A 16,688-nucleotide genomic window follows, 5' to 3' on the forward strand; every position below is an offset into this window, starting at 1 on the left:
TCATTGTTTTACAACTGCAATTTAGATATATATATATAGTTTATGTTTTCAGTTTTGAGAACGCAAGACCAGCAGACCTAGAATTTTTGAACGCAGGTGCCGTACCTATTCTGCTGCGTCGACAGAGAAAACTATTAAAAATAAGAGCGGAGCGCCACCTGTATTCCGTAAAAATACCAACAGATAATGGCCGACGCCCTGTTTATTATTTTGGGTTTTTAAAAATGAGAAACCAAGAACAAAACAAACAAACAAACAAACAAACAGATTAATAAACAAACAAACAAAGAAACAGGCTAAATAAAACCGCAAACCGTTTCAAAACTTCAACGCGTTTTGACTGGGCCTACCTCAAAACGTGTTGGAGTTTTTAAACTCCATTTCCCTGACGAATGCTGTTCTCGTCCACGCAAAGCACTGCAGATATAAAACGTCTTGTTGACAATCTTCTCATCAGCTCGTCTGGTGGCCATTCAAATGAATGAGCATGCTGTTTTAAGTTTTTGATGTGGACTTTGTAATTAGAGGCTGCCGTACCCTGTGCGATGCGCTGCTGTCTTCCTTTCAGATGTGTTTGTTTGATTCCGCTGATTCGGTGTCTGTTTCGGACAGTGTGTGATTTTAACGCGCTTACCGCTTATCATTGAGGTTGAGCCCTGTCTGTGCCAAGCAAAGTCCATGGTTATCCAAGTAGCCACACTTTGTGAACTACCAACGGTGTTTCCCCAATAGCCGGTCAGAGGTCTTATACCCTGCATTGGCGAGAATATGCTCGGCCCCGCTAATTCCACCGGCTTCTACAATGTTTATGGTGTGTGTGTGTGTGGGTAAGGGGGCCGATATATACATCTAATGCTCGTATAAATAAAAAGGGCATCGGTAATTTGCGAAAATATTGCATTTTCTTCCCCTAATCGTTTTACTATATTGATAGTCCAAATTAAGGTGTTGTCATGCCATGTTGTACAGGATACAGATACTCGTAGCCTAGATTTAGAATGAGGTGTTTAAGACGCATTGTAAATGTCGGTCTTCGGAGAACACCTGGGCAACTTGAGTTGCAAGCAGTTTTTACAGTTTGTGCGGACTAGTGCAAGGTGGTCCGGAGCACTCCATCATACCTGCTTTGCTCGGCAAATGCATAATTGAATGGTTAGGTAACACACAAATCATGTCATTTAAAGTTTAGAACCAGATGGTTTCCTAATGGCTTTCAAAAGTCTCCAGAAACCGCAGTCCTAGGCTTGTGTGTAACATTTCCTGTGGCAAAAAATTTAGTCCCCGTTTGGCAATGCGTTTGACTTTCCAGACCAACACCATCAGGGACCCAATTTAATTTCCATTTGGGCAATAATGGGCAATGTTGCTGTATCCTGTCTGCAGAACATGGTTACTGTACATATTTATTTTGCAATCCCCATTAAGCCTATCATTTTTTGTATGCTTCAACCCCCCCCCCCCTTTTTTTTTTCTCTTTTAATTTAAATGTCCAGTCTATGCAATGGTTCATGTTAAAAACAGACCGTTCTGTTTTCCACCTATGGTTTGGTTCGCAAGTGTTTGGTTTGATTTGCTTACTGTCAAAATCTACTCTTACTTCTAACTATGTTTTTCAAAATAGGCTGTCACAAGTTTGTGCTTTTTTTCCTTTTGTCATGTAAAGGTTAGGCTATATTGAGCCATTTCTATTTGATGTTGTGCGACACATAAAATAAAGATCAGATAAAATAGAGAGGAGGTGAAAACAGCAGAGCTATTTTCACTGATGAAGAAAAGAAAAATAGAGTTCCAGTTCCAAGAAAACCCTAAACAGTAAAAATTACTTAAAATAACCTTATTAAAAATATAATGACTAAAAACACAATCAAACAGATAAAACACGATTGAAGACAAAAATAAAAATGCAACCCAAAAAGCTAATGTACAAAATAAATGTGTTAAAGTCTTTTAAAACCAGCTACGGCCTCGCTGATCTGAAGGGACCTGCTGTTCTCCAAACAGAAAAGGGAAAGCAAGCTTGGCCTGCTCTTTTGTAGTGAACTTCTGTTATACAGAGAAGATCAGAGGGCACGTTTGGGTTGATATCTTGCCGACAGTGGCGTGTTCCAGCGCTAAGCTATGTAGGGCTTCACCACACACAGCTTCCCCTACAACACGCAGACAGGTCCACACACAGCTTCCCCTACAACACGCACAGATCCACATACAGCTTCCCTTACAACACGCAGACAGATCCACACACAGCTTCCCTTACAACACGCAGACAGATCCACACACAGCTTCCCCTACAACACGCAGACAGATCCACACACAGCTTCCCCTACAACACACAGACAGATCCACACACAGCTTCCCCTATAACACGCAGACAGATCCACACGCAGCTTCCCCTATAAAACGCAGACAGGTCCACACACAGCTTCCCCTACAACACGCAGACAGATCCACACACAGCATCCCCTACAACACGCAGACAGATCCACATACAGCTTCCCCTACAACACGCAGACAGATCCACACACAGCTTCCCCTACAACACGCAGACAGATCCACACACAGCATCCCCTACAACACGCAGACAGATCCACATACAGCTTCCCCTACAACACGCAGACAGATCCACATACAGCTTCCCCTACAACACGCAGACAGATCCACATACAGCTTCCCCTACAGCTCACAGACAGATTCACTCACCCCATCGGTGACATTAAATTAATCAGCAGTGCATGTCAGTTAATCGCTCCCATAACAACTTATGATCTGAGTAACAGTTATTTAATGAGCAATTTGTAGCTCTTAAATATGCATGTCTCCACAGGGATCCTGAAGAATGCATGTTCGAATGTTTCCAGAGCATTAGCTGGCGCTAAGGACGGGCTCCACGCCCGCGAGAGTTAAGCGTTAAGACCGCTTAAGCTATTACTGAGGGCTTTATCATGACAATATTTCCTGTGAAACGACCGGTTAATGCTTATCAACCACTATTTAGCCTGTTTCAATTTGTGCTGATTGCCACGAACTAAATTTACATCGGTCTGGCCGCCTGTATGTAGCTACGTCTCCCCCATATGTCTGCTAATTGGAGAATATGTGTTACGTTGGTTGGGGAAAGGAAAGCTGGAACTGAATGCATTTGCCATAAGATATTATATAGGATATTAAAAATATATAAAACAACTGTTATAACTTATCATTACAGACACCAGTGAGAAAATGGCACCCCTAAAACTACACATCCTTCATGCGGGAGACGAGGTGACAGACCAAAGGCAGGCTAATGGAAGTTATTTAACAAAATGGAGGTGGTTTCCCAACTGGGAGTGAAAGCCCTTTTTAAATCACTCATACATTTCGTTTGGATGAGCTGGCTTCAAGTTCACGTCTGATGTGCTTTTGTTCACTTTTTTTTGTGTGTGTTGCGCTCGCCAACGCTGGCCCTCTTTGAGATGCTAGTCATGGAGTTTTGGCGGCCATGCAGATTCCTAGAGCCAGTCTCTCGGTTTTTTTCTTTCTCTTTTTTCTTTTCTGCCGTGAAGACTGTCAGACGTTTCCCCAGTCGGCTGTTCCCGAGAAAGCCAAGAAAATGTGCAGACATTGAAGGGACCGCACATGGGAACGCCCGCCTCCTCGTCGACTCGTCTCCGTAATAAAACTCCAGCGTCGTGTCCACGAGCTTTTATAAAAATAAAAAAAATTTAAAAAATAAAAAATTTTTATGCCCGTATTATTTGCTGGCACAGTGGCAGATAATAATCACATTATCTGTGATTGACAGGGGAAAGCCTCTCTCGCCGTCCCACAGGCATTAACTGATCGCTCTCCTTTCGACGAGCTGACAGCAGCCGGGCGCTGCGACACAAAAGGGGGCGGGTTATCCCGTCGTCAAAATCAAAATCGCGAAACCGTTTTGGAATAACCCGTAATTGTTGTCTGTTTTAGGGAACAATGGCGAATTACTGGCCCCTGGCAGGCCGTATTGTCGAATAGCCCATGGTTTCCAGCACTCGTTGATTCGTAAGATCCTACATGGTTTATTCTTAACGCATGAAAGTTTGAACAAACTCCGTGAAGTGCTTTTGAGTCGTTAACCCCTGATTGGTCGATATGACACACACGGTAGCCAGTGACCTGTTTATGTGCTACTTGTAAGGTACCCAATAACTATAATATTTACAATCCGTTATTCATTGTGTGGTGTATCGCAAACCTTATGACGCATGCATCAGTCATGGTTACTAGGTGAGTAGAAGTAGGCCTAGTAGCTATGCAGTTTGGGGCTTTTGATAACCAACTAATGTATCATTTAAACTGCGACGTGTGACTTCATGGGATGCTATACATGACTACTGAAATACAAATCAATTAACCCAGGCCTCATGATGAGGATTTGATGATGTTCTTTTCATCTGATAATCATGAAGATAAGTATTCAATTTGATGCAGATGATATCACATTATATTTATGACAAGATTCTGAGTATTTGAATCAGTTGTTCTGACAGAGTGTATATAAGTCCAGTAGAGAACAAATGTGCTCTTTTAGGGCATCTTATAAAAGTGAATTTTACACTGAAAACAGTTTATTGAGAATTCTAAAACAGTGGACAGCCTGAAGTTTAACAGTTGACCCTAAATGAATATTAAATGAGAGATAATGGATTCTAATGTTATAATAAGGGCTATCCATAAACATCTTCAATTGAACTTCATTATTTATGTAGCAGTGGCTGTTACTGTGTGTGTTAAGTGGGGGTTAGTGTGCTGTACGGGAGTTTGCTGACATTAAACGAAGGTCCTTCCTTGGACCCCACTGCACTTCTTACAAAGTGTACAGACCTCCCCTGAGGTAATTTCAAAATGAATTCTCGGTCTGTTCTTAAAATCAGGCCTGAGCTAAATAAATTCCTCTGTCTCCTCCCACACCTAATGGGTGCACGGTAGCGTTCCAGTAGTGAAGAAGCTCCCATCGAACACTCGTGTGGGTGATCACACCCACCCACACCCCCCCCCCCCCAACCCCACCAAACTCTCTGATAATACTAGGAAGTTGCATAAATGCAATTAAACGCATTCATTCTAAAAAAAAAAACAAACAAAAAAAAAAAACACCATTTGGGGGTTATAGATGGAGACAGGATTAATTGGTTAATTAATTTTGTCAGGCCCAGGCCGAACTCCCATTAGGTGAAGGCCACCTAATGCCTGTGAGGCTGGAGAGGCCATTTTTTACAGGGGGCCGAATCGATGCGCGCTTGCTCAGTAAGGCAATAAAGGAAATGAATATCACGCCTGGAACATCGCAAAGCCCCCACACTGCGGTAGCTACGCGGGTTCGTTGGAAATGTTCTCGGCTCCTGGACGACTCGCCCTGTGCGTTCTGCAGCCCCTGTCTTTGAAAGCTGAGGGTGACTGTGAACGTAAGAGCGACAGAATCGGGGGGGGGGGGACGGGGACGGGACCCTGTAAAGATGTGATGTGAACCTGACTGAGAGATGCTTGGGAGAGAGAGGCCAAATCAAGTGGAAAAATTAGAGTTGATCTGAGCTGACAATCTCGCGTGAGATACAGACGAGTGTTTCCCCACACCCCAGCCCCCCCCAGCACCCCCCCCCCCTTTTTTTTTCGGTGCGAAAGGTCGAGGAGCCCCAGCGGATCAGACCCGGGGACGGGTCGACAGCGCTGACACCTCAAGGGCGGCCTTTGTTTTGATCGTCGCTTTAAAGGAGCGCACGGAACGTGTCGCGCGCGTGAAGCATTCCGTCAGCCTCGTCTGACTGGAGTAACGGACGGTGCGCCCCCCCCCGGAAAAAGGCCCTCTCCTCTCCCCCGAGACCCTGCTGTATGCAGTCTCCTGTCACGGAGAGGCTGCTTTATGCGTGACGGCCTCTGCTTGCCAGGAGGTCCCGTGCCGAGCGGTCAGCTATCTCAGGGCTGTTTGTGACGGCTGTCTCTGGGCTGTCTCTGGGCTGTGTGTGACGGCTGTCTCAGGGCTGTGTGTGACGGCTGTCTCAGGGCTGTGTGTGACGGCTGTCTCAGGGCTGTGTGTGCCGGCTGTCTCTGGGCTGTGTGTGACGGCTGTCTCAGGGCTGTCTCAGGGCTGTGTGTGACGGCTGTCTCTGGGCTGTGTGTGACGGCTGTCTCAGGGCTGTCTCAGGGCTGTGTGTGACGGCTGTCTCAGGGCTGTCTCAGGGCTGTGTGTGACGGCTGTCTCAGGGCTGTGCAGGGCTGTCTCAGGGCTGTGCAGGGCTGTCTCAGGGCTGTGTGTGACGGCTGTCTCTGGGTTGTGCAGGGCTGTCTCAGGGCTGTTCAGGGCTGTCTCAGGGCTGTGTGTGACGGCTGTCTCTGGGTTGTGTGTGATGGCTGTCTCAGGGCTGTGTGTGATGGCTGTCTCAGGGCTGTGTGTGTCGGCTGTCTCAGGGCTGTGCAGGGCTGTCTCAGGGCTGTGTGTGACGGCTGTCTCAGGGCTGTGCAGGGCTGTCTCTGGGCTGTACAGGGCTGTCTCAGGGCTGTGCAGGGCTGTCTCTGGGCTGTACAGGGCTGTCTCAGGGCTGTACAGGGCTGTCTCAGGGCTGTGCAGGGCTGTCTCAGGGCTGTGTGAGACGGCTGTCCCTGGGCTGTGCAGGGCTGTCTCAGGGCTGTGTGTGACGGCTGTCTCAGGGCTGTCTCAGGGCTGTGTGAGACGGCTGTCCCTGGGCTGTGCAGGGCTGTCTCAGGGCTGTGTGTGACGGCTGTCTCAGGGCTGTCTCAGGGCTGTGTGTGATGGCTGTCTCAGGGCTGTGCAGGGCTGTCTCAGGGCTGTGTGAGACGGCTGTCTCAGGGCTGTGTGAGACGGCTGTCCCTGGGCTGTGCAGGGCTGTCTCTGGGCTGTACAGGGCTGTCTCAGGGCTGTCTCAGGGCTGTCTCAGGGCTGTACAGGGCTGTCTCAGGGCTGTGCAGGGCTGTCTCAGGGCTGTGTGTGACGGCTGTCTCAGGGCTGTCTCAGGGCTGTCTCAGGGCTGTGTGAGACGGCTGTCTCAGGGCTGTGTGTGACGGCTGTCTCAGGGCTGTCTCAGGGCTGTCTCAGGGCTGTGTGAGACGGCTGTCTCAGGGCTGTCTCTCGGCTGTGTATGACGGCTGTCTCTGGGCTGTGTGTGACGGCGGTGCACGGCTGTCTCAGGATGAATTAGTCCAGTGACTTGCATTGCATGCAGGAGCTGATTTATGGGTGCTGACCTGCTCACTCATCATCTCCTTTCTCAAATATCTCAGGTATTTACACAGATTTGGATCTCCATTATTTAAGGTTCAGAGATCACTAGAGCCTTATTTTTTTCCAGGGGAGTGTTAGGACAAATTATAAAATTCTGGCGGAGTTCTTTGGGTGTGAGGATCATTCAGTTGTATACCTGGAACAATGTCCACAACACACCCTCACACACACTCGCGTGCACACACACACACACACACACACACATTAAACTCACGTGCATATATGGGTCATTGAAAGATGCAAAAAGTGGAATTTGTTTCTTGCATGTTCATGTGAGTGCCATCTATGTATTTATTATTAAAGTTTAACTCCCTGAAAAACTAAAAGAAATTTTAAAAAAAATGTTGTTTATTTTCTATGTATTACACATTTTAAAAAAGAATAGGTGTGTGCCCCCCCCCCCCCCCCCCTTGCCATATGTATTATATTTCTTTATGTTGATTAATTGTATTTGAATGGGGACTTTAGTACTCTGTATTCCAAAGCTACGGGATGAGCTAACCCCATAATCAATTAATAATAACTAATTAACTAATGATTTTTTAAAATACTCTTTTAAAAATAAATATGGTTAAGAATGATATAGCGTTATAAAAACACTTAAAATGCATGTAAAGATTTTGCCACAAACACAGTCAGGCCAGGTGCAGTGCTTTGAAAAACATCTCCACCCAGATTTAGGCCTACTTTATTTCTAGTTTTTCCAGTTAGCCTAATATAAACTTGTCCCGTTCTCTTAAAAATGCACCCAGATTGCACTGTGACGCGTTCCAAGTGAATACTATAGGATTTTTTTATGAGCCAAGATATCTACAAATCAGTTTTCCTTATATATCTACACTCCAGGACGGAGTGTAGCACAGTGGGTAAGGAACTGGGCTTATAACCAAAAAGGTCGCAGGTTCGATTCCCGGGTAGGACACTGCCGTTGTACCCTTGAGCAAGGTACTTAACCGAAATTGCTTCAGTATATATCCAGCTGTATAAATGGATGCAGTGTAAAATGCTATGTAAAAAGTTGTGTAAGTCGCTCTGGATAAGAGCGTCTGCTAAATGCCTGTAATGTAATGTGATGTAATAAACACAAGCATGCACACATTAGGTCATGTTTTAGGTGAGTGCGTGCAACGTTTTAGGCGAGGGCAGTTTTCTTCTTCATTTCGCTAAAAACAATTAGCGGCTTTTTTCTTCACTTTTCTCCCTGCAGTTGTCAGCGTGGGTCCTGCCTCTCGACTGGTTTCACTCTCCAAATTACCCGGCGTCTGATGGCCCGAGGATTCGGGAGTGGAGTTTCATTAAGCGGCCCCCCTATTACAAATTATAGTAGGCGGATCGCAAAATGAATCCTTAGCCACCTATGCATAATTCAAGCCGAGGTTTTTTAAGACAATGTTTTACCGATGAGCTGTCAAAACAACTCTTACCCTGGAGAGCGTTTTTTCTCTTCCCTCCGTTTTTTTTTTTTTTCTTTTTTTCTTCGGCCGAAGCAGACAGGTAATTCGGAGATTTGTCAGAATTAGCGTTCCGTGGCTCATTTGCGGACGGCCTCTTTTCAGGCCATTACTTTATGCATGTTTAATTGCCTGCTCGCCGTGATTAATTGTTTTTAATTACTGTGACCCGCGACGGTCTTAAATATGCAGAGGTCCCCGCGGACGAGGTCGTCCCATTAGCGGGTCCCGTCACTTACCCACGCAGGAGTCCCCGTGCTCCTCGAACCCGGCGCTGCAGACGCACCTCCCGATGGGCACCAGCCACTCGCCCTCGGCGCTGCAGTACATCTTGGGCGTGTCCCGCTCCTCGGCGTGGTCCACGCACCGGCCGCGCACCTCCACCAGCGAGGACGAGTCGGCGCCCGTCACCACGTCGGTGAAGACGGCCAGGTTGCGCGCCATGGCGGCGCAGCGCTTGTAGTACACGCGCACGGACACGACGGCGATGCAGGCGCCGATGTCCTGGAAGGCCAGGTAGAAGCCGCGCTTGGACAGCGGCCCCACGCCGCGCACCTCGGTGTTGAGCTTGAGCCGGCGCACGCCCAGGTCCACGCCCGTGAAGCTCTCGTCCGCCGCGATGGTGTCGATCTTGGAGAACTGGCTCTCGCGGACGGCGGCGCCCGCGTCGCGGTCCGCCTCGCGGTAGTACAGGTTGAAGGTCTCCTTGCAGGTGCCCAGCACGCCCGGCATGCTGTTGCAGTCGCGCAGCGTGAACTTGACCTCGATGTAGATGCGCCGCGCCCCGTCCCGCTGGATCCAGTTGGTGCGCAGCCAGTTGTTCTGGCTGGGGCTCATCACGTTGCACACCTGGTAGGTGTGGATGGGGCTGAAGTACTCGTCCATCTCGTTGATGGCGTCCCACTTGGACCGACGGGGGGAGAGAGAGAGAGAGAGAGAGAGAAAAACACGGCGTTGAGACCGCCAGCCGTTCTTACGCCGACGCCGTACAGCTGTTCGCCGCTCGCTCTGACATTGTACAATTCTCACGCGTTACGTGTGTCTATCCGTGTCCTCTAAAATGAAAATCTGTTTGATTATTGCTCGTTGAGAGACACGTTTTAGAACCTTGAAGAATGTGCATTCATTACTAATCAAGGCCTGATTTTTAGTCTCTTATCTGTCTGAACAAACACTGAGAAGTCGGTGTGTTTGCTGCGGTAATAGGCTGCTGAGCACTGGAACAAACAGAGCGCGGACTCTCTTTAAAATTTTATTTTTTTTATCTTTTAAGAGAGAAAAGCCATGGGGGGCAGTTTATCTTTTGGAGCCACGGGGGAACTCTGGAGGATCTGGATGAAATTTCTGCCCCCCCCCTGCCCCCCATCCATATCTTTTTTTATTTTGAGGAATAATGCAGTATTGGGGGGTGGGTAGGGGGCGAGGAACACGGGGGCCTGTCTGGTAGAGGGGGCCGTCTGATACCGAGCAGAGCCGGGCCCGAGCCTGTCGGAGGGCAATTAACTCGTCTCCCCCGACCGGCTCATCAAATAATAAAAGCGTGGCGTTGGGGGGCGAGCTGCACTCTGAAAGACCTCGCTCCAGCCCCCCCCCCCACCGCCCGCCCGCCCGCCCGCCCCCCCCCGGAGGGAGAGCCTGGTCTCCACGGCTACCCGGCCAGGCTTTCATCTCCGAGAGCCGGGGGCTCCGAGCCCAGACTGGAGCCTCCGATTATACAGCCTGAGCTGAGCGGAGGAGAGAGCGCTACCGCTAGGGCTAGCGCCACTTTATACCCCGTGGCCTGTAACGGTGCGTAGGAGCGCCAGGAGTAATTAAATATTGGGGGCAGAGGAGGGGGGCGGGGGGGGATAATCAGGCAGGCCCTTAGGGCAGTCAAACCCTCACTTCTGCAGAGTAAAAATATTTTTGGAGGGAAGTGTGAGTGTGGCATGTAGAACATGGCAGTGGCCTGACAGCTAACTGCGTGGTGTAATAATCACATCAAGCTATGACTAACTGGCTGCCTGCTAACGTGCTAACCGCTTTCGGTAGCATTGAAATGTTTAATATGCTAAAGTAAATGAGGTCTCAGCATTTCAATGAGGACACACTTGATTGATGATGAAGTTTAACTGTACGTAGACTGTTCATTGTCCGAAGTAAAATAAGGATTAGGCTATACGTTTTGATATAAGACCGTAAGGGAGGTCTGTACAGTGCGTGGACATTATCATGGGAAAGATATTTGCATATGCACATTTCTTTCAATAAACCATATATGTGTGTAAGCCAGTATTACACACAAACTGCATATACTTCAGCTGACATGCACTTATTGCTACTGTAAAGCCATATTCAGGGTAAAGGCTTAAGTAATAATGTAATGGTTTATTTTTCTGAATTATTATTATTATTATTATTTTAGGATCCCCTCAGGACTTCCATTGTCTTTGTCAGGAATGATGCTGTATTTCCCCAAATAAAGTCTGTGGCTCTCAATTTTGTCTGTTCTGTGGCTGAGGGGAAGGGGTGAGCGTGTGACTCTCGTTTACCGGCGTTAGTGTCGCGGCCCCGCGCACGCTTATCAGTCCTTTCCAAGCTGTTTTCCCATGAACCCGCAAGTCGTCACCACCTCTCTTTCGCGCGCGTACGCCAAAGATGGGGCCACAAAGATGGGGCCCAAAGATGGGGCCCATCGCACTCAGCAGTGTGAGGTTAATTTTACACCAGCCCACCGCAGCAACATGAGTCGCCGAGCGCTCAGGTGAAGCAGATGACATCACAGTGGGTCGGCCCGCACGCCTGACCGTAACCGAGGGAACCGGTCACCTGACAGAAGGCCTTATTTGGTAACCGTGTTGCCGACGTTGTTGACTTAGGCTCCAGTCGGACGTCTCGCTCCGTCAGAGGTTGGATTGGCATTGTCCAATTATTCCCCCCCCCCCCCCCCCCCCCCATCATTTTCGATTTTTTTTATTTGTTTATGCACAACCAATAAAATCCTTCCGGAGCCAAGCTCTGTGAACTTAGTGACCTAGTGGCATCCAGCTATTAAATAGTAGCTAGTTAAAAAGTAGTACTTTAAATATAATATGTCTGGTCCCTTCATCCGAACTAGTGAGGCCAATGTATTTTTAATAAACGCGATGATACTACATTCTGTCATTTTTTTGACAAAATGTTGCTGTATGATAGCTACCTAGAAAGTATCCATGGCCTTCCCCCCCCAGAAAGAGTTGCTTACTTAGCAAGTTCCATGTAATGTTACAGTAGATACTTTCCCTGGACAGTTGGCTATCCAGTTTGATCCATTTAGCAAGCTTGCACATTAGCGAGAGAACAGCTCTGGCTCTAGCTCTGGACTGCCGGGAGAACAGTCGGCGAGGATCGAGCATCTGCACTGTTACTCGGTCCTTGCTGACTGTGCCCTGGCTGAACAGGCCGGAGGAAGGTGCGCTCAAATTCACAGAAGAACTGAAAATATTCATGGTGAACCTTTTCGCCAGAAAATTCGGTTTTAATCGGTTACATGAAAATTCTATTGTCTATCGCAACTATTTTGAGCATGCGCCATACAGCACTAAACTGCATTTTTACATTTTTAACTACGTAGGTAATTGCACTGACTAGCTTGAAAGAAAAGACGCATTTGTTTTGGCTTGTTTTTGGACGCTCATCCACAGTAAAACAAGCATGTAGCAAAACAAGGTTCAGGCAGCAACAAACATATTTCAGAGATAGAATGCTTCATCAGATCCAGAAAATATGTTGTATCAGATACCTGTGTGTCTTGGTACCTGATCATTGGTGACATAGTTGAACAATGGGAAGCTTTTCCAATGTGCCTACCGTGATATTCAGACTGAGAATGACAGGATGTTAGATACTGAAGAATGGCAAGCTGAACTAAAGCGAATTCTAACTCGCTTGCTCAGTGAAGTGCTCTTGATTCATCCCTTTCAAACCCCTTTTCTACAACGGCTTGGATTCAACCTTTACTCACTTACAAATGAATGCAAGGTTAGTTTTTTTCACACAAAGTTTTTTTTTTTTTTCTTTTCGGCATTCGTTTTGGATGAACTTGTCAAACTGTGTCCGGGAAGATTTTTATTTTTTATTTATTTTTTTTATTTTATTTTAATAAAACCGCTTTGCTTTACACTGGCGAGTCAATGTCAAGTGGAGTACAACACAGATGAATCCCGGCCAGTATGTGCTCTTTTGCCCGACCTCACTGCCTGCGTGCTCGCGGACGTCAGCGTGTGCTCTGCGGTAAAACCGCACGGGGACGGTCTGAAGAGAAATTCGGAGGTTAGGGGGGCCGATCTGCAGGGCTTACCGGCCCGCCTCCCCAGAATGCATTATGCGCGCGAGCGGCCTAATTAGAAGGGGCAGGGCCTGACCTCGGGAGGACCCCCCTGACTTGGCAACATTGAACTCGGGCTATTCTCAGATCTGGAGCTTCCAGTGAGGAGAGGGGGAACCCCAGGGACGCTGGGAAATAGCTGATTGTGGTAATTAAGAGCTGGGAGTCTGCCGCTGACCTCGACACCCACAACCTTAAGTCTTTATCTTAAGAAATTAAACGTGTCCTTGAACAACAAAAGGCTGACGAGAACTGAGCAGCGCCGCTGAATTTCCCCTTCCATTCGTTTCAAATCAGTCCTTCCTCACGGCGCGTCTGTGTAACATGAGATAATGACGAAAACTGGCCATTCAGCCCAGCAGCGCTCGCCATTTTCCTGACTAAATTAGCGCTCTTATTTAAGTATGCTTGGGTTGAAGTACGCTAGGTTTCACTGCTACCTCGCTGCCTTTGAAAAGTTCCACCGGTGTGGATTTCGACAGTCCGTGGGTACATCTGCAAGATCTAACCCCCATGCCCCATATTGGCGCAGGCGGAAATCTCAAAAAAAAAAAAACGTATTCACAGGTCTGAATTATTAAAGAATGTAAGGGCAGACATTTCAAAATGAAAAATGCATGCAGCCGGCTCTTGTCGAGGGGAGAATCGACAGGGAGATGGATGAAATTCATCAGTCTCAAAGACCGATATATCAGAAGTGTGACACGGGCTGACCTTCAGCGCGGTGCGTTTGACTGCCGGCGCTCAGTGGGTGTCACACCGGGCCTCGTCCGAAAAGCCCTGATTTATTCTGCAATGAACTGCTCCGCTAGCAACGGCAGGGAGTGCGCCAGCCAGTTGTGTCCTGTGTGCGTGTGTGCGTGTGTGCGTGTGTGTGTGTGTGTGTGTGTGTGTGCGTGTGTGCATGTGTGTGTCGTGTGTGTGTGTGTCCGTTGTGTGTGTGTGCGTCCGGTGTGTGTGCGTGTCTGGTGTGTGTGTGCGTGTGCGTGTGCGTGTGCGTGCATGTGTGTGTGTGTCCGGTGTGTGTGTGTGTCCGGGGTGTGTGCGTGTCTGGTGTGTGTGTGTGCGTGTGTGCGTGAGTCCCCGTGCATGTGTGTGTCGTGTGTGTGTGTCCGTTGTGTGTGTGTGTGCGTCCGGTGTGTGTGTGTGTGTGTGCGTGAGTGCGCGTGCATGTGTGTGTCGTGTGTGTGTGTCCGTTGTGTGTGTATGTGCGTCCGGTGTGTGTGTGTGTGTGTGTGTCCGTTGTGTGTGTGTGTGGTGTGTGCTGTGTGTCGAGAGTGATTTACTATCAAAGAAAATACTAAAACGGGCGGATTTTCAAAAAGAGGGCAGCGTGTCTAGATAGAGGAGAGTTCGTTTTGAGATAAGGACTGTTATTACGGTGGAAAGTAACGTTGCCTGGTGACAGTAATTGTTCCGTGCAGCTCGCCTTTTTTTCAATTTCAGTTTTTCGTCTCAGTTAAAGTTATCAGCGCTTACAAGTTGTGAGTGAGTAACAAGTTGATTAACTTCTTTAAACTGAACTAATCTGGGGTGGGGGCGGGGGAGCGGGGGGGTGGTGGGGGGTGAAAGCAGGGTCTCCCTGCTACCTGGATGCAAATGAGGTGTCCGAAGGGTTAAAAGTAATTTGGAAAACTAATTGGCCACTAAATTGCGCATCTGCGTCCTGTCTGTTTACCGTTGGAGGCCCGGTTGAAATAAATCATATTTGGCAGGCTGAAGCAACACACAATATTGGGTCCGGTCCTGCACGGGCACCAAAAAAAAAGGTTACCTCGCAGTTATAAACCAAAAATAAAAAACGTCCGTCGCCGTGGCAGCTGTTATTGCTAAATGTTTACACCCCGACCCACTTTATCACGCTAATATACCGTTGATTTATTGATGCTATTTTTTTTTTTGGCTTTGCAGAATCCTTTTTTCGGGATGATTTACAACCGTCTAAATTTCACACATTATCCATTTATACAGCTGGATATTTACAGGAGCCGTTCAGGGTTAAGTACCTCGCTCAAATTACAAAACCCGCGCTTCCTCCTGGGATTTCTCACGCTCGGGTTCTACCTCTGCCCGTCGTCTCTGTAATACATTTAAAAACCTAAATAAAATATCAGTTTTTTTACAGGCATATCACTTGCATTGAACAAATTCAAAGACAAATTTCGATTGGATTCAGGCCAAATCTATGTGTGGGTGCCCTGATAGTTGACTGTACTTTTTCGGCTTTTTCTTTATTTATTTTTTTCTTTATTTTATACTTTATATACCTGCCATGCCTTTTAAAAAATGGTTTTGCAAAATCTCTGCAGGTGTAGATGATTTCGTAATCGAATCCAAAGAGTTGAAGGAATTCGATTTTCTGTGATGTGATTTATGTGTGTTTAGGGGATAGGAAAATACCAGAATGAATTAAAAAGTATATTGAATATTGACTTTTATTAGTTTGTGCTAATACTGGGGATTTATGATTTTAAGACGGATACCTACGTACGAGTGCTTGATTTAAATGCGTGTGCGTATGCAGGATTAACCAGCTTATAAAAATGTTGCGGTGCTTTTTTTTTTTGCATATGTGGGCGCTTGCTCTGTCTTTCACCGTGGTACACGTTCAAGGGGGAAAAGACTATGAAATCAGCTGCGCAATCAAATTAACGGGAGATCAAACAATCCAGATAAAGAAGGTCTGCTATTGGCTTAAAACTGAAAAGAATATAAATCATGTGATCTTTATGTATTAGGATGGGTGGGGGGGTCCCTGTTTGCTGAAATGTGTTCACGCATTAGGGTGAGAGATCTTTATACACTAAAATGTGTATGACGATCGATGGATTTCTTAGGAGGCATTCTGAGCCAGTCAGCACTGCATCGATATGTGAAAATAAATTATTTATAAACAAACTTCGAGTGTTGCTGAAATTGTAGGCTGCGTCCCTGCCGCTCCCGGTGATTTTTAGGGCACGGGTCATCACCTCCACCATCGCGTTCGCTGCCCTTTCACAGCCTCGAAAAAAATACCTTGCGGAAATTGTCGAAATTACGGTTTCTGCTCGCGGTGCGAAAGGTCGATTGGCTTTTAAGGAAATGGGGGGGGGGGGTTACGGTCGGCTTGACAGCTTCTCTTCAACGCGCCTTCCGAACCCCCTCTGGCTGATCAGGTACCCACGAGGCCGTGCAGGAAGAGGCTGATGACATCACGCGCACCATCGGATCGCTAGCAACGGCGAGCGCTGATACGCTATTGGCCGTTCCACGTCAGGAAGAGAAAGGGGGGGGGCGAAAAGTGACAAGAAGAGCCAAAAATGACTAAATTACTGTCGTGTGAGCAGGTCTGACAATGTGGCAAGCCTTAGCAGGACGCAATCAAAATAAAATAATAAAAATAAAACGCTGATCTAATTCCTCTCGGGTAGAGCAGTGGGGATCAGCCTACCGTGTGTCATTGCTGAAGAGGATTCTCTCCATTGAAGAACTGCTTGAAGCTTCTCGGCAGAAGCTTTGATGTGCAGAACAGAGAAGAGGAAGTTTTAACCCTGCCAGTTTCCCTCCCTGACTCAGTCCTAACTGTATCATACTGACTTACTGCTTTATTGTCTCAGCAATAATCAATTGAGCCATATTATGCCCGGGAACATTAACCCTT

The 16,688-nt window shown here is 47.3% G+C and overlaps 1 protein-coding gene and 1 long non-coding RNA gene across 2 annotated transcripts in view; one reads left to right on the forward strand and one right to left on the reverse strand.

Annotated features, from left to right (window-relative positions):
• The window catches only part of epha8 (eph receptor A8), a 90,296-nt gene that overhangs the window by 33,188 nt on the left and 40,420 nt on the right, over nt 1–16,688 (reverse strand). The window contains exon 3 of the mRNA XM_035389615.1: nt 8,943–9,606. Within this exon, the coding sequence (XP_035245506.1) occupies nt 8,943–9,606 (664 nt within the window). The remainder of the gene's footprint in view (nt 1–8,942; nt 9,607–16,688) is intronic.
• The window catches only part of LOC118211986, a 40,501-nt gene that overhangs the window by 433 nt on the left and 23,380 nt on the right, over nt 1–16,688 (forward strand). The gene's annotated exons all lie outside the window — the stretch shown is intronic.

The sequence above is a fragment of the Anguilla anguilla genome, chromosome 13 (assembly GCF_013347855.1).
Source record: "Anguilla anguilla isolate fAngAng1 chromosome 13, fAngAng1.pri, whole genome shotgun sequence".
NCBI classification, from domain to species: Eukaryota; Metazoa; Chordata; class Actinopteri; order Anguilliformes; family Anguillidae; genus Anguilla; species Anguilla anguilla.